The sequence below is a fragment of the Diorhabda sublineata genome, chromosome 9 (assembly GCF_026230105.1).
Source record: "Diorhabda sublineata isolate icDioSubl1.1 chromosome 9, icDioSubl1.1, whole genome shotgun sequence".
NCBI lineage: Eukaryota > Metazoa > Arthropoda > Insecta > Coleoptera > Chrysomelidae > Diorhabda > Diorhabda sublineata.
In genome coordinates this window covers 24,470,852-24,495,281 of record NC_079482.1, presented here as the reverse complement: position 1 = coordinate 24,495,281, position 24,430 = coordinate 24,470,852, and the positions used below count along the sequence as shown (strand labels likewise).

The following is a 24,430-nucleotide window of genomic DNA, read 5'->3' as shown; positions in this document are numbered from 1 at the left end:
GTCGATGGCAACGATGGTTAAATTGAACGAATTACAGTTCCAATTATTTCCTCGTCCACCGTATAGTCCGTATCTAGCTACCCCTGACTACTCGCTATTCGCCGGTAAGAAATTCAGCTGAAATGAAGGAGCAATTGCTGAAATTAGAGCCTATAGCGTTGGAATGGCAAAAATGTGTTTTTCTTAGTAAGTCACACGACTTATTGAGTGATTTGGTAGTTTGGTGTCTGTGATTCTGATGGATATTTGTAGTTAAATCCTCATAGAAATGATATTTATATACGAACTTATAATGTACATGATTTTCAAAGGGATTTTGATACAATGTATCATTCTGTAGAGTTGATGATAGTGATGTTCCAGCTTGTAGTATTTTCCCTCGTCTATGAGCAGCTCTAAAAACTAATCAACGTGCTTATTATACAAACTTTAAAAAAAAAAACGAGGTGTTTAAACATTAACAGTATTTGGAAATCATTACTCTTGGACATATTTATTTCACTGATTGTTTCTAGTATCTGGGCGTTTCGTACATTCAATTTCCAAGACCCATTTTACCTTTTCCCTCAAGAAGAGCAAACACGTAGATAGGTACATAGAGAAATAAGAAGAAATTAGTCTATCAATATAAGATACTCTATTGAAACTCTTTAATTTCCAAAAATAGTAGACGTCTATATCTATTGTAGCGATCACTTCTATCTCATTTAAGTGAGTACCAAAACGTAAAACAATAAGGTATATGGACTAGTGAACAATAAGCGTTTCTATTTTTTTTTTTCAAAATAGCGTAGGTAGCTGCATTTGGAACGATATAGAATAGATATTTCTAATTCCTAGGATATAAAGTGCTTTTTATAACATCTTAGTAGACGTGTTTTGCTATAGTGCTTGAATAGAAACTTATTTCTCAATACTAAGGAACAGCATGATTTTGAGGTTAAATCATTTCAGTCTTTTTTGATATGAATAATGTCTTAAAAACCGCGATTTCTACGGATTCATCGACTCCAAAAGTGTTTTAAAACTATATATAGTAATCACAAATCGATAAATCGAAATATCGATTGCTCGAACCCAATAAATCGATATATGATGTACGGAAACGATTCAGTGGATCGATATATGTTGAAAATCGATTGTTAAATAAATATTTTTTATCACGGAACCGCTTCGATCCCAGCTTAAAGACTATTGGTGTTAAAAAGATATCAAGCCATCGGAACTAAAATCTATATTATCTATTTTTTAACTTTCCAATACACATTTAGAAAATGAATGTTTTCTTTTATACCTGATACCAAATAATTTTTACTATCGATTTCCCTTGAATTAGACTTCGTTTTTCGATTAATCGATTCACCAGGTTACGATTCGAATCGATTCAAAAATCGATCTATTCTGAAAGCAAACAAAAAGAAATTTATCGGCAAATCTGCGGGGAATACGTACAAAATTCTGTAAGTTATTCAATGATTAGAACATGGGTCCAATGAAGAACGTCATCAAGTGCTCTCTAATGATCTGGTTCACGAAATTGAAGAGGAGCTCAAGCAAAACCGTAGATGCACAATTAGTGCCGTCAGTCATTAATTGTAACTAAAAAACTGGAATTGGTCGTCGCGTCCCCAAAACTCTTACTGAACAACACATAAAACAACGGATGGACAGTGCACTTCAGTTTTATGATTAGAAAATGAAAAATTTTTGGAGAAACCAAGCTCCATACCCTTTTTATAAGAAGTTTCGTCGAGCTCGTCAAAATAACCATTAACTGCCTGCATCACTTCTTCATTGTTGACCATCAAGCAATTTTTCAAAGTCTGGAAACAGAAAATAATCCAAGGGGGCTAAATCTGGCGAAAAGGCTGCATGAGGTAGCGATTTATTATTTTTAGCCATTGGTGTGTGGTTTAGTTTATTGTGCTGATGAAACGACACTTTCTTTCTGCCCAAATAGGCTGTTTACAAGTTCGCATAATGATATTTTTTCCTTTTTCGAGATAGTCAATGAAAAATATTCCACGCGTATCCCAAAACACCTTTGCCTACAGATGGAACGATCTTTGCTTTCTTTGGAGCTGGTCCTGGAGCTGTTTTTGTTCCATTGTGAGCAAACGCAGCACCAATCTTACGCACAGCTTTCTCTTATCCAATTTTCAGTTAATAAACGATGTACCGTACTGTTTGAAATGCCTACCATATCTGCTAGCTCGCGCATTTCTAGTCGACGATCATCCAGTACCAATGTGTGGATTTTCTTCAACCACAACAACATTTTATTGCTTCAGATGAAGCATTATGGATTCTGAAGTATAGAGCTGGAGCTGTTTGAATCTTATTCAGAAAATCGACAGCGGGACGTAAGCTACAACAGCTGTTAATCTAGTGTGGTCTTGGTGAGCGATAGAGTCCTTCAGGGTTCTTATATCTTGGTTTGTTTCAAATAACTTACCAAAGGTAATCACATTAGATGTGATAAAATTTCATCACAGCTTTTTGCAATGAGACAATTGTCCTCCCCTATTGGTAGAAATTGCATTACGCGCGTGCTTTGATCCACACTCATCTGGTTTATGGGACAACTCCAACAAAGTCCAAAGGGTTTCGTCTGTTCACAAGACGTATTATTCCCAATACAAGAAGTCGAGTACATTGCTTCGGAATTTGGGATCCTGCCATTGCCTCGCATGTATATATTGAAGACACCTTTTCTGATGTTCAAAGATATACTACCAGGAGTGCGGATAGTACAATTTTCTAGGTTATATCCAGCATAATATAACAAACTTGACGTTAGACTGTATAAGAAGTTTCTACATTCGCATACTGATGAGAAAATGAAAAATATGAAACGAAATTGTTTTTATGCAGTTGGAAACTGGAAGTTTTCCAATTTTAACCTCACTTTTTTTAAATTTTCTACTTCATTATATTGCTTAATAATTTACTATCAATAAAATGAATAATACGTATCGTAATTCTTCTTAAATCCACACTGAATAATAATTGTTAATGCAAGATGATGGAAAAATCAACTTTCAGATATTGAGAAATAAGTTTAAATTATATTAAGAACGCATTCATCCAATTATCTTATAAAATATTTCAATATTTGATCGATTCAAATGAATATTGAAATATTTTAAATTCACTCACCAAGAGCACTCAATACTCAATACGATTAACATTATGTGCTTTTACCACTCACGTCATCGATCTGCTTAAGCTAAATTATAAGGTGACAGTTTTTCTTACAGAGCTGAAAATCCACAAAGAAAAACGGATGTAATATGAAAATTTTCATTAATATGATCACTTGTTTCTTCTTGATGATAGGTCCCGCAGGCACAGCCTTTCCTGGTTAGCTCAATCAACCGGAAGTTAAGGTCATTTTTCAGCTTCAGCTTCAGCTCTTGTAAATTCTTATTGTCTAATTCTTGGGAGATATCTTAAGGTGATTAGTATTTGTCGCGCGCTGGTGTTCTGCTAGACTTCAAACATTTCGTGATGACTCTGGGTGGTGCATCCATACGTTGTAGATTATGTGGTGGGTTAACCATCACTTCCAATTTGTCTTCAAACTATTCTTTTACATTTTACGTCCAGGAAGAGGTGATTGATGGGATTCTTGATTGATAGTTTTCTGTCCAAAATGATAATTTAATATTTTTACCTAGTGGTGGTGGTTTTTTGTCCCGTGATGTCTAAATATGCAAAAATCAAGCTTCCGGGTGTTTTCATTTGTTGATAATAACGCGGGGTCAAAAAATCAGTACATTTTTAGACAGCTTATGTCCTAGGTATAAACATCTCTGTTAAAAGTTTAGTTTAAGGTATGAAAAATGTAAAAAAAATCGAATCTCGTAAAGTTTCATGAACAAAATCAAGACCTGGAGAAATCGTTAATCAGTTTGTAAGAATGGGAATGGGAAGGCAGGATCTAGTAGAAAAGCAAAAAATGCCAAAGAAGAAGAGAGAACTTTGGTTAACTTTGGTAAAACTGGGAGTTAGATTGCGAAAATTAGACAGAAAAAGCAAAATTCTAAAGAAACAGAATACAAAAAACAAGATAATCGGCACCCAAGTATTCTGAGAAGCAACAAATGGAACAAAAACCAAAACTTGAAGTCTCAGTGACATTATTTACGATGAGTCATATTTTACTTTTAACTAAAGTGACTTGGCCAATATTAAGACTTATTATTGTCAGAAAAGCGACTAAGTACATTTCAAAAGATACAAAAAGTTTCGGAAATGTTGGTATCTTCTTCAGCATAGATTTGTCCTTCTGGAAATTCTATAACCGTTAAAATCTATGGAAAATTTTATGTTTTGGCACTGACTCATTATGCAAAGAACGTTCTGAGAACGTTTAATTTCTAATTTGCTAATTAGACAGTATATTTTGAAGTTTGGGAAGCAACTATACATGAAGAATTTCGAGCAAACTCTGGGAAACTTCAGATTCAGTACTTAAAAATTAGGAAAGCGAGCCGATCGGGTGCTGATTCAGTTCATAATTATAGTATAGTAACCATTTTTTTAGAAAGTAAAGTGCAAATAATTGAATTAAAACAAACAGTTTTTTGTTCCCGTACCCATAGTCCAGATCCGTCACAATTAGAAGACTTAAATGCAAGGATCAAACTCTTCTATAATTGTTTATCTAAAACGTGAGAGGTAACTCGTAGAGCTGACAAATCTGTTGTGGTTTTCCACTTACCGAGAACAGTCGCTTTTTTTCGTGTAAATTCATGTTTTTTAGGGTGCAAACTCTAATTTTACAAATCTTTTTCTTTGTACATTTACCAAGAACGAAGTTTAAAGGAAAAAACGTTGAATTTCCTCAAAATATTGTGCATGGACTAAATTGCTTTCGCTTCAGTAGATCTAAATTCTATCCTTTATCACTTTGGTACTTAAGTACGACGCCATGGGTTTGTTCTACGGCTTCCTATTATTTCAATTCAATTCGAAAATTCTTTCTTATTATTATATTGTCTTTATTATAGGTATTCCTATTCTATTTAAACTGTTTCTTCTGATTCTAGTACAATTTTAACTAGCATGATCTCGAAGCTCTCGGTATCAAAATAATTTCGATATTCCAATCTATCCTTTTGGATTTGGATCATTAGATCGAGTTTTGTGAAAATTTTTAGATATGTACTATGATACTATAATGTTTTTATTACGAATAAATTAATTATTGTTGATTATTTTTGAAAAAACGAAAAAAAAATATTGATAAAAGACGTAACCAACTGAAGTCCTATTGGTTTCATGGACGTGCAGACAGTGGGGTGCATAGGAAAAAGGTAAAAACAGCGGTTAGCAGCATACAACGATCACAGGAAGTGGTGCCTAGCATACCGTCTAGATCATCAGAAAGCAGTCAAAGAGCTTCTAGTTTGAACTCCATTTCTAGTTCTGAAGGATCTTCGTAAGTAGTTGCATGGATAGCAAATGCCCTTCTTTGACGCCATAGAACGTTTATGATGAAGATATTATTTTGAATTTTGTTATTTTTACCAGTATTATCATAGTCATTTGAAAAATATTACATTATTAGCAATTCGAAACGTTTAAAAGTTCGGTCTTTAAAGAAACTCAATTTGTTTTGAATTTTCTTCGGGGAAAATTTAGCTGTGTCTATATTTTCACATTTTGTATATTTTGCATGTGTTTTCCGATCATCTGTTTTGGGTTTTGTTGACTTCAATACTTCTGTCTTAGTACTATGTAGCATGATCTTCCCATAGTACTTTTCCCTTTATGGAATATCTACTAATAATTGTTAAGAATTGTCCTGTACATTGGATGAAATATAAATTGATATCAATGATGCCTCTTAATGTTCTTGATTTCAGATCTGTTTCAAAATTGGTTTTTTTTTCTTATAATTTTTGGATACGATAAAATTTGACGTTTCGATTTTTCTTTAAATATTAAATTAATTTATTAAATATTTTGATAAAGACTTAAAGTAAAGTCGAAACGTCAATTTTTATCTTCCAAAAAACTAATTTTAAAACATCTAAAATCAAGAAAATTAATTTATTACAAAATGTCTAAGAAATGAGAAATTTATAATGACGCCTACGACAAAGATCTAGAAGGATTTGATAATCATTATTGAATAAAAAAAAAATGTAATTGATGATACCCAATAGAATTGATTCCAAATAGAAAATGTTCTAATAACAAAAATTAATTTTTCTTTAGTCGTTACATCTCAAATATGTAGCTGTACTTAATCAATCAAATTATTTGTAGTTTTATTAGAATTTAAAAAAATAGAACTATAAATTTTATTCAAATTATTTAGGTTTTATTTTTAGCTTTTTCGTTTTTATGAAGGTGAATCATTTCTTTTTCGTATATTAGATTCCGTTCCAAGAATTTCTGAATCTTTATAAACGCAGTTTTATTTTTTTTTTGCCGTATTGATGACCTTTTAGTCTATTTTCTGAAAATTGGGAGGTCTGCCCTATGTAAACAGCATCACAATTAGTACAAGGCACTTGTTACACCAAAAAACAAAAGAAATAATATTGTCAGTGTCAATATCATATTTTGTTAATGGCTTAAAGAAACGTAGAAACGTCAAATTTAAAAAAAAACTAATTTTAAAACAGAAGGGATCTAAAATGAAAAAAATTAAGATGCATTAATATATATCAAAAGGTTTAAGAAATTTCTATATCAAGTTTATTGAATTTTTTTGGGAAAATAAGTATTAAATTCTTAACAAATAATTACTCAAATATACGAAACCGAATAGCATGAAACTTTTACAATATTCTACATTTTTTCCATGAAAAAATTGATAAATTATGTGGAAAATTATTGATGAACTAAAAAAATCGTGGAATCTCTAAAATATGTATTTGAATGTTCGAGCAAATCAAAATCCATGTAGTTATATACTTTTTTTAAAACCAGTACTTTTCGTTCGGACAAAGTATATAAGAAAAATATGAAAACTTTAAAAATTCTTTCTCATCTGTACTAAATGTGCACTAATCAATTACTAATTAGATCTCAAAGACTTCGATTCAATCAGGGAACCAGAAACATTCCCTTCCAAATTTTTTTTGAAATGCTTCGGTTCAGTGAAGGGTTTCCGTTCCCTTCTCTAAGTATGTCAGCTTCTAATAATCCTTCGTGTATCTTAAATGATATTTTCCTTCAAAATTCTTCTCTTCGTTGTGCTTAGTATCGTGGTAGATACTGAGTTTTATTCTTTTCCGTACTCTTCATCAAGAGATTAAAGAAATACATAAATATTCAAAAAGTTAACTCCTTGATTATTATTTTGAAGCCATCTTAATACATTTTCTCCCAATTCGAAACGGAAGAATTTTATAGTAGATTAATTGATTAAATTATATTCCAACGGGTAGTTTTGAAACCAAAACGGGTCGCTCTGAAATTGAACTCATTGTAATCAACACAACAATAAAAAATTAGAAACGACGAATCTTCAAAGCTGGTTATTTTACATTCTTGTATTGTGATGACTCCGTCGAAGACCCTATGAAACCAATCCTGATCCTCAGGACAATTTTTAGCGCGTCTTTTTTCTTATTCATCCATTCCACGATTGCTGGTCTAGGGTCTAGGTATAGTCTAGGCATAAATTTTCAGTTTCAAGCAACATTTTTGATGAGCTAATCAGTCGTTCAACATCAGCACTGTCAGACTTAGCAGCTGCAACACTTTAGTAATATTTTAGAGGTAAATCGTAAATTTAAATCTTAAGCAATCATTTTGTGCAAGTTTTTCAATGACCAAAGATGGATCAAACGATGTAAACTGCCTCAATTTTTGCACAGAATAGACATAGAGAAGCTGGTACGAATATTAATTACTTTATCTGGATTTTCGGATTATTTTGGGAATGAATTCCCAAAATGTAAAATTATAAGGCTGGAGTTTCTTTTGAACTCTAGTATCTAATTAAAAATTCACATCTTCGCTTTGATTTCCAATCCCAAACATTTTCTACGTTGTTTTGTAGTAGAAATGCGTTTTGCAATTAGTTGCTGCGAAATTTCATCCTTTTTTCTCGCCTTTTTCATTGATTCTTTAGATATTTCTCAAATATCTAATGCTTTTGAGCTTCTCAACAAGTTTATTGCCCTCCTCGTTACATTAGATTTTAGAATAACCGCCAACCTAAACCAAAATCACCTTGTCTTAATCTCGTGGGAGTTTAAAGCTTGGAACGGATCGCGATCTAAAGTTTTTTACCAGGTACATTTCCACACATCTCAAACTCGCATTTGAGCTTAAAAACCATATCTTTTTTCTGCTTAGTTTCATGGTAAAAACCTCGTTGATGTTTATAGGATCCGAGTTGGATTAAAATAGTTTGTTTGAGATATGAAATATTCATTAATAAAATATCTTCAACGTAAACGTTTATTATAAGCATGAGCAAAGCTTAGCATCGTGTAAACTTTCTCGAAAAAAAAAAAAAAAGGAATTATGGTATGTATGCATGTTTTTATTTCCTTTATATCTAATTCTGAACTCAATATAAAGAAATATATCAATTTAAAAGAATAAAACAAAACCAAATAAAAATCTTACAAGCGTTGCATGACAAATAGCACCGATTATTAGCACGGTATTTTGGAAAAAACATATCACTATAATCAACACGTAGAATTTGATTCTTCCCCAATTTCTCTATTTCTCTCTATGTACGTCTGTGTGTTTGCCTTTGGAATTTATTTTCACATATTCCCTTGCATTGGATACTTGACCTCCAACAACTAACTTCGCAAATAGTGAAAATTTGGAGCTAGTAACTAACTTTGTAGTCATTAATTGTTATTACTTCTTTTAAATTTGAAAAATCGGAAACTTTCTGATTGTAATTCTAGAATAAAATGAAAAAAAGTAATAAATTACCTTCATAAACTGAATGATATGTTAGCGAATCTGTACAAATTTTATTTTTGGTAACAAGTCGAGTATCTAAGGATCTTTCGGTAAAACGAATAATCTTTTTGTGATTTAATCTAATGTAAGGGAAATACTATATGAAACTTGTAAAATTTCCAGGTTTTTTTGTAATCCCTTCACTTCACACAGTTGATTTAAACGATAATACAAAAAAAAACTGTTGATTGCATTGTAAAAAATAACGATTTTACTTGAAAAAATATTAAATTGCACTAATATGATTAAAAAATCTTTCTAAATGCATCTAATTTATGTATAAAAGAAAACTCATTCAACTTAAGGACACGTGGAACATTATATACGGAAAAGGAAACAAAGATATAACACAAATATTGAACTTAATGTTCTCTAGAACATTCTGGAACATTTTTATATCACAGTTCCAGCTTGAAAGATTCTATTCATTGATAGATATTTGCGATCACTTCTGACCATTTTATCCTGTCTCTGGTGGTATAAATCAATCATCTTCTGTGGCTCTTATCCCTATCCAATTTTTAATCTTGTGAAACCTGTTTATGTCTAATCTCCTTCTTCCCTTTATCTTTTTTCCATCAGGAGTTGAGACAATGGTATCACATATCCCAGGTATGATGTTTTCCTACGTTTTATCGTGCACAGAAATTAAAATTCTCTTACTATTTTCCTTTAATTATTTATTTTTATGTTTTTTAGTATTTACAAGCTTTCGTCTAAAAATTTTAACTTTTTTTTTGTAATTTTATAATTTCGTCGTTGGTTTTTTTGCCGTCCATGGAACTCTCAAAATTATTTGGTACATCCGCATCTCAAACACCTCCAATTTGTTCATAGTGTAGCATTTTGTGAATCTTATTCTGAGGTTTCACGCTTCTTGCTTTTTCTATCCGGCACTTGATGTCAGATCACCAGTATTCACATTACCAACTTTCCAGATAGTTAAATTTTCTTATCCTTTAGTTTTACATACTGGAACTCATTTAATTTGCGGATGATTACTAGGAATTTTGTCTTTTCCATGTTGATATCGATTCCCAAAAGCCGACTGTGTATTCCAACAATGTCCAGGAGCCTTTAGAGCTCATTGTTGATCCAATTGCCATTAACTTTGATTGTTTACCCTCGAGGGCTTCTTGAAATACGTTTTCCGTATAAAGTTTAAACAGGAGTGTCCCTGCCAACACATTTTCCGGCCCTTTGAACTTTATTTGTTAACTCTAGCTGCAACTGATCGGTTCCAGTCTATTGCCAAGTTGCTTCAGTATTCGAACGAGTTTATGGTGTTGCACTCGGTCAAAACCTTTTTCGTAATCTATAAAACACATAACTACATCTTTCTTCTGGTCGTAGATGTTTGGAAACAGTACTTGGGCTGCAAGTAGTGCTTTTCTCGAATGGTGATCTTTCGTAAATCAGAATTTAGACGCATCAAGTTAAAAGTTCAGTTCATTTTAGCAGCAATAGTAAACTTAATTCGACTGAGTTGTCTTAGAAAGTATTGAAGACCGTAGTAGACAATAATTTGATGATAAGGAGGGCTAAGATCGAATCATGATACGGTGCACATGTTGGTATATCGTTTAATCAACTGCTGTGTGTATAGACGAACAATAGACAAGTGACTAAAACATCTTTTTTATTATACAGTGTATTTTTCTATGAAATCCTCCAATTACTTCTACTTTTTATCAAAATACTATCAGCCCTGTTGGTATGAAATTAAAAAAGCAAATTCTTTTGAAATTTACCCAATTAATTGGCGGTTTATATCCGATGATCGAATTCTACAACAAATTCCGCGTATTTTTCATTCATTCATTCATTCATTTATTTTAGTATATTTTTTTCAAATAAGGGTTGGGGGAAAGTGGGAAATTTGTAATGAAAAAATGCCTGTAAGTCCGGCTCTGCTTTGCAGATTTTGATCAAATTGTTGTTGTTTGGAAAAGCTTTGGTCGGGCAATACAAATATATAAATTCTAAGCGATTTAATTAAAAATGTTAATGCTTCATATTAACATGAAAACAGCGAAAACCTCATGTCGATATCTTTTTTATATTTCGAGATATCTTAAGAAATGTGTAAACGACGAGAATAGACTAAAACTGCGCAGAATTGGCCCACTAGTAGAGTGGACCTAAAATTCTGAAAATAATTCTTAAGTTCTGATATAATCCCTTCCTGAGATATGGCCGACGCCCGTTTTTATTTTCCCACCCTGTACATTTTATTTATCAATATATTATTATTATTATTATTACTTTTACAGTTTTTCTTTGCCAAAAGGAACTAGTTTTCCGTCGAATCGTATATGGTCCCACAAGTACCTAGATAAACAAAGAAAACCCAAAAATTTTGGAAAAAATATATTTATTCTTCAACTTAATCACATTTTAGGTCCAGACATTAACTGACGAGATCACCTCTTCATTTTTAGAAAATCTTTGACCACCGAGACATTTGTTCAAGTCTGGGAACAGAAAATAATCCAAGGGAGCTAAATCTGGCGAATAGTGTGAATGAGGTAGCAATTCAAACTTTAATTCATTAATTTTCGGCATCGCAATCACGGATGTGTGAGTTGGTGCTTGATGAAACAACACTTTCTTCATTAATTATTTCTTGTTGTACTATAATCAAATTTTGACACCCGATACATATTGTTGACTGTTTTAACAACATATTATCTTAGCAAATGAAACAAACAAAGCCGCCAACAAGTTACTGATGATATTTTCGAAATAATTTGATACTTTTTTCGATTCCATATTCCAAAATAATCATTAAATCATCATACTCTGGTTCCTCACTTTTCTCTTCGTACAATTGAAATAAAAGTCAAGATATCCAAAAAAACTATCCCGAAGCTTATTTTTTTCAATGTTTCTAAAATAATCATCAACTTTTTATACCCAATTTTCCTCTAATTTGAGATTATAAAACTGTTTTCTCACTTGTTTATTGTTCTTTTTTTTGACACAATTACCTGTTACTAATTTTTTTTATCGTTCTGTAGGTGGTCGCCTTCGTTGCGCTTAACAGCAGCCGGAGAAGGGCAACTGGCTGAATTTATAGAAGGTCTCGGTCCTGGGCAGTTAGTTGGAAGACAAGTTTTAGGATCACCTTCGTTAGGAGATATTCAATTAGCCCTTTGTCATCAAAAGGGTTTTCTGGAAGTAGAAGTTGTTAGAGCAAGAGATCTTCAAGCCAGACCAGGTTCGAAAGTTCTACCAGGTACGTAAAATCATCAAAAACGTCTACGTATTGAGATTAAACTAATTCTTATGATATTTAACAGCGACTAATTCTTGTTGATTGTACGGATACTGAATAAAAATCTATTACTGATTATTTGCCTTCAGTAGATTTACATGTTTATGGTTTTATTTTTTATTAATAACAATAAAAGTTTTTAGATCAATTTCAGGTCTCAAAAATGGCGAACGAGAAGGGTTAAACTGTATTTTGAAATTTGGGTGGATTGCTTTTTAAATTTTGGCGAAGGCGAAGGTGATACGCTTAAATGATTTCGATGACTTTAATGAGGTGGATAACTGTTAAAGTGAGAGTCGTGAGGAAAGATAAACTGTTGAATAGACACTTTTAGACTTATATCCAACGAATCTAAGCACCTACAGATCTAAATATTAAAAATTTATTTTGATTGGGCATTATTTTCTTTTTTTTTTTTTGTTCTTACGAATATATCAACTTCAATTTAAGCTCCTAACAAGTCTTGACGGAGAGATTGATTCATGAGTTGCAATTTTGTATGCGCCAGAGGCTTCAAAATATGATCGATTTTCAAAATCGATTAATTCATTCCTAACATTATGTGAAACTCAAAGAGAATGCAAGGAATTCCGCTAAACATTTCACATAATTGTATTAAAATACTCTAGCAATTTTTGGCTGATTTTATCATTTTCTGGTATTGTCAGCTTTTGAACAAATTTGGTTTAAACCTCTTTCTGATAGTTTCTAATAGATTTCAACCATCTCCTGATACTTTTCGATCACAAGTTGGTTGTGTATGTGAAATTTGAACCATTTTTAATAGATTTCAACGATTTATTGGAATTTTCTTACAAATTTTAACAATTTCTTGACAGCGTCCTAACAGATCCTGATTCAAACCATTTTCTGTCATTTTTTGTCTATCAAAACTTGTTGATTGTCAAATTTAAACCATTTTCTGACAATATCTCATTGATATGAACCATCTATTGACAATTTATAACTAATTTCAGCAATTTTCTTACTAATTTTAACAATTTCTTGGCAGTGTCTTAACAGATAGTGATTGAAATCATTTCCAGACAGTTTCTAATACATTTCAACCGTTTTCTGTCATTTTTCGTCTATCAAAACGTGTTGCTTGTCAAATTTAAACCATTTTCTGACAATATCTCATTGATATGAACCATCTATTGACAATTTATAACTAATTTCAGCAATTTTCTTACTAATTTTAACAATTTCTTGGCAGTGTCTCAACAGATCCCGATTCAAACCATTTCCAGACAGTTTCTAATACATTTCAACCGTTTTCTGTCATTTTTCGTCTATCAAAACGTGTTGCTTGTCAAGTTTGAACCATTTTTTGACAATATCTCATTGATTTGAACCATTTATTGACAGTTTATTACTAATTTCACTAATTTTTTTACTAATTTTAACAATTTCTTGGCGGTGTCTTAACAGATCCTGATTGAAACCATTTACAGACAGTTTCTAATATATTTCAAACATTTTTTGTCATTTTTTGTCTATCAAAACCTGTTGCTTGTGAAATTTAAACCATTTTCTGACAATATCTCATTGATTTGTACCATTTATTGACAGTTTATTACCAATTTCAGCAATTTTCTTACTAATTTTAATATTTTCTTATCAGTGTCCTAACAGATCCTGATTCAAACCATTTTCTGTCATTTTTCGTCTATCAAAACCTATTGCTTGTCAAGTTTGAACCATTTTTTGACAATATCTCATTGATTTGTACCATTTATTGACGGTTTATTACTAATTTCGGCAATTTTTTTTTACTAATTTTAACAATTTCTCGGCAGTGTCTCAACAGATCCTAATTCAAACCATTTCCAATCATTTTCAATTATTTTTTAATAGTTTCGTATCAAACTCTGGTTGTTTAGTATAAGTTAAAACTATTCTATTACAATGTCTAATAGATTCAATCACTTTATTGTCAGTTTCTAATAATTTGGAAATGGAAAAACAGATATTTGTTTTAACCATTTTCCGATTGATAATTATAGATTTCAACCATTTCATGTTGATTGTTGGCAATTTATTCTTCAAGAAAAATCTAGTTCCATAGTTCCATGACGTTTTTTTTTTGATCGACATCCTTATTTAGAAAAAAATCTACTGTTTCAGCCGTAGAGCTAATATTTATAAATTGAGGTAGGTTCAGTTGGAATTTCTGGATCCGTTTGTAATATTTATACTGAATATACGCTACACAAGTTTTATCTTCAGTCTCTGAAGACGATAACTTGGTTATCGAAACGCGCATCAGCCAGTGTTCCTCGATAATTTCCAGAAGCAAATTTTATTTGTTATGAATTAGTCACAACCAATCAGGGATTATTTATTTAATAACAAATGTTGACTTGTGCTAATAATAAAGGCATTAGCAACGATAACAACTGTATCATTAATATCAATAATGTTTTCTTTCACTTTTCAGCTCCTTATGTGAAAGTATACTTAGTTAATGGTAAAAAATGTATAGCGAAAGCGAAAACAACTACTGCAAGGAGGACCTTAGATCCTTGGTACCAACAACAGTTAGCTTTTAAGGAAAATACTCAAGGCTGTATATTGCAAGTGAGTACCAATGATTCGTTCATTTCATAATCCAAGTTCTATTCACACATAAAAGACTTATAAAATACTCCTTTCTGAACTATATAAGAAGAAATCATTGACGTGAAATGAAGTATTGAATCTCTCAGTGAAGGATGCGTTTCGTATATTACACAGTCAAAAGCAGTCTTGAAACACACAAAGACAAAAAAGAAACATGTGAACGTGATGTTTGAACATCTTGCAACGGGTCTAATCTATCATTATAATGGATAACACTTCCTGTCATAGTCGAAGAAGTCCAGTAGAAAATTTTTGACCTGAGGACATAACCATCCATCTAAATTATACGGAGGAATGTTTATAATTATAAATGGATCATTGTTTGTTATAACGCGTTATTACATTATTCTGTTAGTTAAATAATGAACAAAACAATTAATATTAGGATATCCCGACATTGTAATTTTGCATTATGTAATAATAACATAGACCTTCAAAAAGTAAATGATGGTAATGATATTGGAATTATCACAAACTTCGAATGCGATAAATCAGTTACTATTAATTTGTATACTATTTGTTTACGTTTGAAATAAATAGAAAAGTCACTGCGTTACAAAATTTATTTCGATTTCGTTGGTAATAACTAGTTTATAAACTATTCCGTTTCATACACTAGATGGTGTTGATAGCGATTTATAAACTGATTGCGCGTTCTGAAAAAATGTTTCCGTGATGGAATTTCAAGTAGGACCGGTCTCAACACCACAAAAAGCCGCCAAAGTTATTGCTTCGATCGAAAATTCACTTGGTCAGAGAACTGTTGCTAGCAAATCGGATATGACCCGCGCAGCGATTCGAAGAGTTTACCAGCGTTATTTGGAGATTGTATCCTTTCGTAATCGACCTGGAACAGACAGAAGGCGATTTATAACCGCTCATATTAATACAGTTCAAAGATAACGACAGTTCCGTGAGGAATAGTCTGTGGACCGTAATACGAAGGAAAATAACCTGACTACTAAAAAACCTGCGATTGGTCCAAAACTTACAAAAGTGTACCGAAGGTTTTGAAGCCTTAGTTATCTCTATTCTCATTTTCCAAAGTACAAACTCATGATCGCTTCCAGAATTGGCGTTGGAAGTTTTAACATCTAATATTGTTTGAGGGGTAACTTCCCTGTTCGTGATAAGGTAATTGTTGCCCTATTGTACGTAGTCACGTGTATTTATACCTCATAATCAACTTTTAAATCAAAAAAATTTGTCTTTATCACAATTACTGTAAGTACAAACAAAAGTTCTAGCTCCCTCACCCCTTAACAAGCACTATTGCTCCCCACGCGTTTCCAGGATAGTTTAACTGATGAACAAATCGATGCCAAAGAGTTAGTGGCAAACATGCAGATGAAACTAATGAAATAATTGGAGTTATAACAAAAAATATTAATGATCCATCGATAATAGAATGTAAATGATTGCTTTTGATGTTTCAGGTGACGGTATGGGGTGACTACGGTAGATTAGAAGGAAAGAAAATCTTCATGGGTGTGGCCCAAATAATGCTCGACGACTTAAATTTGAAAAATATCGTCGAAGGCTGGTACAAATTATTCGGAACGACTTCCCTGGTTAGTGGCGCACCCTCTATAGGTCTATCTAGTCGCGGATCTTCGGCTAGTCTTGATTCTATCAAATTATAACCTAAATTACACCCTTCGTCACTCATTACCACATGAGTGAAAACACGTTATTTTGTTTTTTTGCTCGTTTCCACTACTAACCTTTAGCACCTTTTTCATGTCATTTAATCACAAAAGTTTTCACCGATGGTATCCTCCACAACATGAATAGGTAGGATTCAATATTAGCCTTTCCGAATGCTTATACTAATATTAACATTTCCTTTGGAATTGATCGAGAAAATTGATTATTTAAATTAAAAAAAAAAAATCAAAAAATTTGATAATACAGGGACACCTATGAATTTTTCCACTTTTGTTAACTGGTCTAGCGTATGTACTGCGTTAGGAGAGGGATTGTGGTGGTGTCTTGTTTTTTGGAAATCAAGTCATGGATTTTTGTTAAATAATTATACAAAAACAATGCTTCCTATGTCATTAATAGAGTGTATTACCAATTACACTATAATAATCAGTCTCAAAGGTTAAATTTGATTAAATCGTGCGGTAAAAACTTGAAAAAATCGACACGGGCAGCCACTGATGTCTTTAATAGTTTTTTCTTATGGGGGTTTCTTAAAAGTCTAGGTGAATGAACCAAGAATCCTCCGATTGAATAGGAAAATTCGTCAAGATATGGGCATCGTGGGCTACAAGGGTCAGGTTAGAGGAGCGTCAACTTTGGTTACAAAGCGCTTCCTTTTTTTTTTTGGTGGCAATTTCAAAATTGCGTCCGGATATTTCCAGACAACAAAAGGTTCAGCAAAATTTTGCATAAACTACATAAGACTACGATATTTAAATTGTGGTTGTGCCATGTTTCTGACAAAATTTCACATAAATCTGTCAAATTAGTTTCTAAAGAAAACTGTTGTCGTTGTTCTGTAAATTTGGAAAACGTGAAAAAAACAAATTACACATGAAGACCACAGGAAAAAGAAAACATTAACATAACAATGTTCTGGTGTGCGATAAATTTAATGAAAGTCGTAGTAAATTTAAACAATCTAGAAAAAAGGAAGTCGAAGAACGAAAAGTGATTATTCCAAGGTCAAGGTCTTATAACCTCTCAGCCTGTAACTCGACATCGCACTGGAAAGCCTGAAAATGATCTTCACGCCTACTCTTATTCGTATAAGCTGCCTTTTAATCATTACGTGGAATTTCTGCCAACCAGATACAAATTTTGCCGAAAGCAACAGGAAGTGCCCCAAAAGACATGCTTGGAAAACGTAGCTTGAGTGCTAACAAGCTTTGAGAATAAACCCCTATATATCATTATAAATGCTTTGTCGATATGACTAAAGCTTTCGACATAGTGAGATTGAATAATGTCTTAAATATTGAGAGGAAGGGGATATAATCATTCTCGATCTGCTAGGCAGACTATTTTGTCGTTATCACCAATACTGAATCATCAATACCGAAAAGACCAAATGTCCAGTGACTTCTGGAGAACCAATACGTCGTAAGTTGGATATCGACTCCAAAGCTATCGATCAAGTGAGTCAGTTTAAATACCGCGGAAATAACTATTCATGGAAACTTCTTCAACACATTTGGAGATGCCTGAAAAATATTGTTTGGATGAACCCTATCATATTCCCTGTATATTACCAGCAAAATGGAATAATTTATATTAATAAATCCTAAGCGGGTCATGATGAATACTTTGGCAAACGTCAATCTGTTTTCATAGTTTGTTTGTTTGTTGATATGTAAGTTTTTGTTTTTTTTTTGGTCGCCTCTAGACAACCGACAATTGAAAAGTTTCTACAAAAACCGTTAATTTGAGATATATGAATTTACTAACGAAGTCCCCTCAATTTAAAGCGTAGAATCCAATGGCGAAGAGAAAAATAGGGGTTGCCGTTTGAAAAAATTAAGTTTTAGAAGTTTTTATATAACGAAATTCGGCACCATTTTCTGAACACCCTATATAAATTGTTTTCACAGATTTTGAAAGCTGAAAATGTTATTTGTCCAAATCCCAAAAATATTAGAACTGACGCACTTAAACTTAGAAATATAATTTTTTTAATCGAGGGCTGCGTGTAACCAAAAATTTCGAAAATGTGAAATAATTAAAAAATGGTGGACTTTTGGCATACGATGCCTTATATAAAGTTATATTGAAATTTTGCGTAGATTATAAAAATTTTATAAAAACCGTAGCATTTGATTTAAAATAACGAAGTTTGGATCCACTTCCGGTATAACCGGAAGTTTCAGAAACACTAGTCGCAGTACTTTGCCATACATATCGATACAGCTCGTCGTGAATGACCCTGTACAATGAAATGAAATTTTAGGGTTAAAAAGTGTTGTAACATGCTGAAAATTGGTACAAATTTGATAGACAAGATGCATTTGAGGAAAAAAAAATAATTTACCGAAAAAATGTTGACGGAAGGTAGAAAAATTTAGTATAAGAAAATGCACTTCTGATTATGCGTTGGATACAGTTATACAATGAAAGTTTGATGGATTCTCTACAACAACAATCGAAACTAAATCGAAATCCATAATGTTAGATTGCTTTCTCATTTTTTCGCCATTATGGGATTGCTTCTGTACGGGAAAACAAACCCTGATAACTTTGTTGAAAGCCATTATAGAAACAAACATCCAGGTTATTATTCAAACAAAGTTTTATGTAACGCCAACTGTTTTTTAATTAGTTTTGTATAAGGAAAAGTAGGAAATCAAAAAGAGGTCTAAAAGATGGCCATCATCTAGTACTTGTGCCCAAAACGTACAAGAGTTATTATCTGTAGACTTATTTCAGCGAGTGAATTTCTCTCACCATTTCTGATGGGAATTATCGGGATCTATAGTTAAGTGATACAAAGTTTCCCTTATTTCAACCTCCTTTTTGTATTCGTTAAGATTTATTGTATACTGACCGCTCTTAATGGGAACCAACGTCATAGTTAAGCGAATCCAAGTGTCTCTTAGACATTTGAAGTGCCATTAACGTATGAAATTACTTTTTATATTGATGTGACTCTAACGAAACTTTTGTAATAAATCAGAAAACATTTGATATTTCCGAAACAGTACAAGAAATGACGTTGTACATGAATTATGTGTAATAGTAAATATCTAAGCGTTTTTCGATCACACCTCGTAATCAAATTGTAGTTTCTCAATACTACATTTTACTTTCTATTCCGAATAAGACCTAAATACATAACTTGGAGATATATAATAGATTTTGTTAAGCACGTAACAAGCCTTAAGCAAATTTCTTTGGTTCAATCTCATTAAGTTACTGCTAAACACCATTTATTAAAAATTTCTTATGGTAAATGCAATTCCATTAAAACTTGTATAATATATAAATAAGGAAATGTTAATATTTTATTTGTAATTATCTTCCCTTCACTATTTGCATAATCGTTGTGTTGCTTTGCTACGGGGAGACGCTTGTTTTACAAAAAAAAAAAAATTGAAAAAACTTCTTCGTCCAATATTGTTTATAAATTGTATAATATTTTTCTTATTTTCAGTGAGAAGAATCATCCTTCATTTTTTATATAGATAAGGATTAACAATTTTTCAAAAGTGCTTAAAAGACGCTACGAATTAAACACCTTTACACGCTACTTTGTGAGTAAACAAAACTGAAAAAAATATGAAAGAAAACGTAGTGTAGAAAAAAGCCGAAATAGATCCAGATTAGTGTAACCGAAATGAACAGTGTAGATACGCGCACAGCTCTAATATAATAGTGTCAAATAGTGTCACAGGAAATCATAACTAAGTATGAATTATATACCCAGATTGTCCAGAAAATACACAAGATTAAATCTTCAATTATCAAGATATATTCACTATTTTTATGCTATATAACAACGAAATACTCTGATTATTGTCTTTAAAAACTTTCTATTCTCAACTAGACTGCCATATTTCAATTTCAAGTCTATTTGTCGAAGAAAACTAGTAAACTAAAACATTTTCACGCATAGAGCACGTGATCAGGGTTTAAACGTCAGGACCGCACTTGGCACTTAAGAAATAATTTACAGATTAACAATATTAATTATAAATAATAATTCTTCTTCTTACGACGCTGATTCGCTTCGGAAGTTTGCGATACAAATGGCTATTGTCGCACGAGAAACCGCAGCTCTGAAAGAAAATTTCTGTAGACGTCTGTCCGAGTCATCTGCGCCTTGATTGTCGTGAGTGCTGTAGGACCTCTATGTTTGTCTTATGTTTCGTCCAAGATATCCGCATCATTCGTACATTTCGAACGCATCAATGTTCATCTTTGTGGCCGCATCCATGGTCCAACCAATTCGCATCAGTCCAGAAGAAGCTTTCTGGTCCGGAGCTCCAAGCTGAGGTTGCGATTTGCTAGAAGTGTCCTCATGTTGTTCAAAGTTTTCCGCGCTTGCTCGATTCTTGATCTGATTTCGAGTTTTTCGTCGTGTTGGTATCTTAGAGATGACACTCGTTCAATGATCTCTCCATGGAGTCTTAGCGTGTCGTTTCTTTGTAGTTTTGTGAATACCATCCATAAATAATCATATACAATTATTATTACAAAAATATTAAATATAAACGTCTATATCTGCATTTGCATACCAGTGACAATGTTTATATTCTACATTTTGGCTTCAAACTGTTCCTGGACATGCTCAATATAGTTTTTCCCCAAATCAAGTGTAATTCTCTAATAGCTTCAGGAAAAATTTGAGTGTAGTCACTTTAAGAAGATACTGCCAAAAACTTTGTCTTTTTAGAAGCAACTTCAACGGTCTTGTCATCATTTTTCACATTTCACAGGAGGAGTATAGCTAATGTCAACAATTTCATCATCTTATCTAACGGTTTCTTCAGAGATACGGCGCTCGCCCGTCCCGCGCAGTTTTTCATTTGTGGTGGACCAACAACGACCCGTATTTCGTCCGGGATGTTCTCGTGCTGATTACATACTGATCATTGTGTTGGTTTATTATTTTTCTCCGATAAATAGATTTTAGCTGTGAAATTGAAATGTTTTTCGAACTTGTAATGGTACTATTACCAAAATATTTAATAATCAACGCATCTTAACGTTAAATTCATAGTAATTTTCAATTTTATAGTAAAATTGAGTGAAAACTGTTGTTACCATGCTAGATTATTTATTTTTTCCCTTGTAACTTATCCTTTACCTATATAAATACGCAGTTATTTAATATTCTCTTTGGAATTTATGTATTAAAGCAGTTTCTGGTCTATAATTGTCCTGATCTAGTTATGAGCGAAAGGACCCTGCAAGACGTAAACCAAAAACACACATGCAGCTAAAGACAGGAACTTATGAGAATTTCTTCATGTAAATTTCTTATTTCTTGGACCTTTTGATGTATTGATGCTTCTAAATGTTTGGATTTTGACGTTTCGTCTTTCTTTAAAAAAAACTAATTTGTAAACGGAAGAAACCTAAAAGCAACAACATTTAGATTTATTTATATGTATATAGCATCTAACTTGGTCGTATTGGATTAATTAATGATATTAATAGAATCAATATCTATGATAAAATCAGTTCAACGAAATAGTATTAAGTTCAAAAATATAAAAGATCCTGTTGATCTTATTATCGCCAAAGTTTATCAGTATTAGCAGTCTTTTTCGAAATTTATAAGCATAATTTTTCAAAAAAAAAAAATAATTTATTCTGGACAATCTGTAAACGTTTAAAGCGACCAAATAAGAACAATCTGATAGTTTCTGATCTGAAATTTTTGTATTAAAATATTTAGTGAAAGTAACACATTTTTCAAGATTTTATGGTATGTACAATGTACACGTTTTGAGAATATCATTTTGACTTTATTTTCAAAAAGTGAAGTATCAAGCTGACATGTAGACATTTTATATGATTATTAGTAATTCATTATTCATAATTGAAAACTACATTCATGTAGCCAGTGTTTTTAGTCTTGCTTTTGGTTATTTTGTGTTATTTTGAAAAAAACTATCACACAATTTTTGTTCATAACTTTATTAATAGTGTGTAATATTTTGTACTTTCTTTGGCGGATTTTAAATTATTCAAAGGCAAAAAATAGCCGGTTGAGTGAAAATTGGCAAACATTTTCTTAATAAGATGCATTTGGAGAGAAAAACTGAAAAAGGGTTAGCGCAGGACAAAAAAATTTTTAGTTTAAAATAAGAGAATTCATTTCTTTATTATAATTTGAATACCGAAACTTTAAACTCAAAACTTTCTCAAGAAATTGAAAGTTTATTAAATTTTCTACAAAAAATATCTCTTGCACTTTTTGCGTACAATTAGTCCTTTTCTCACAAAACGAGATTGAAACCCGGGATGTGAGGCTTCCAAACTTTCTTAGGTCTACAGTTTATTCTCCCACATTTTGAAACGAAAAATCTGGAAGAACAAAAAAATTTCAAATTGAGCAATAAAACAAAACGTATTTTTGGTGATGCCCAATTAGACCGAGAGCTTGAAATTTACAAAAATATTTATTCCAAACTTTCTTTAGTTGAAAAGCAACAAATGCATTATGTTTCTCAAGCCTACAGTTTATTCTCCAAAGTTTGGAAACGAAAAATCTGAAAGAACCAAAAAATTTCAAATTGAGCAACAAAACAAAACGTGTTTTTAGTGATGCCCATTCTGAAAAATTAGACCGAGAGCTTGAAACTTACAAAAATCTTTATTTTTCATATGAAATGCATAATTAGATTAGCTCCAGCAAGTAAGGCCTATAACCTATAAGTTTTTCTCATGCGTCAGCATTATTTTCACGTCATCTACTACGGAATTTTTCGCCTCAAATCCTCCAATTCCCAAACAGGCTCCAGATTATCTGCTGATTATCCAATCTATCACAGTATTAAACAATATTTTTCTCTATTGATCGAGTCAAATGCTTTTTCAAACTCTATAAAATTCAACCAGATATCTTTATTCTGCTCTTTCGTTTGTTTCAATATTAATTAACCTGTACTGCGGTGGATTTTCGAAAAAAATTTATTGGGAAATGAGCTGGAGGTCTCGACAGGCAAAACAGATTTTGGTGAAGTTATTAAAAAGCCTGTTTTCAATCGCGATTTATTAGAAAATTAATTATACGCGAAAAGGATAAAACTTCTTTTTTGTAGGAAATTTAATAAATTTTTATTCGGTATGAAAAATTTCGTCCTGTATTCAAATTATAATAGAAAAAATCAATTTTTAATTTTAAATTCAAACTTCAAGCAGCAATTTTTGGTCAAATAATTTATGCCAAACTGTTTTCACCCCAAAATCTCAATCTACTGTACTTAATAATGTCGAATATCGTGGTGGACTGTTTTATTTGGCCCCCCTATTTAATTAATTTATTGTTAATGTCTGTAATAAGACTGAATACTTCTGAATATTATTGAAAAATTAATACAAAAATTTCATACGAATCATCACAGTCGCTTTATTTAAAAAAAAAATGCTTCATTGGAATTGAACTCGCTTTATTACTTGGAACATATACGAGGACTTAAGGTAATGTTGATGATTATGTAAAATATATATTTAACAAAATGACATAGAATTGTATATGAAACCTTTAATGTAACATATAGATATACTTAAATTGTTGAACTGCATGTGATAATAATATTATGTTGGCTGTTCGAATTCCCCAAGCTTTTAAAGAAAAATAAAAAAAAATATCCTCCGATCCAGAAAAAAAAAATAAGTAATGTTAATCATATTATTTTTAATAAGAAGACATTATACGCACCCGAACGAATCACAAATAAGCTCGAAATTTTAGACAAAACGAGCGATTTTATTCTGACGGGAAATTTAGTTTTTCAAAATAACATTTTCGTTGAACAAATTCGTACAAATCAATAAGAAAAAGTTAATAACAAAGGCAATTCGATTTGTGTATCAGCCATCATTACCTCCAGCTCAGTTAAGAGTCGATTACATTAACCGGCG

The 24,430-nt window shown here is 31.9% G+C and overlaps 1 protein-coding gene across 1 annotated transcript in view; it reads left to right on the top strand.

Moving 5' to 3' along the window:
* Nucleotides 1–24,173, top strand: part of LOC130449066 (regulating synaptic membrane exocytosis protein 2) — a 69,285-nt gene extending 45,112 nt beyond the window's left edge. The window contains exons 16-19 of the mRNA XM_056786719.1: nt 11,976–12,193; nt 14,673–14,812; nt 16,291–16,425; nt 19,989–24,173. Coding sequence (XP_056642697.1) covers nt 11,976–12,193; nt 14,673–14,812; nt 16,291–16,425; nt 19,989–19,991 — 496 coding nt within the window. The 3' untranslated portion in view covers nt 19,992–24,173. The remainder of the gene's footprint in view (nt 1–11,975; nt 12,194–14,672; nt 14,813–16,290; nt 16,426–19,988) is intronic.
* Nucleotides 24,174–24,430: the final 257 nt, after the last annotated feature.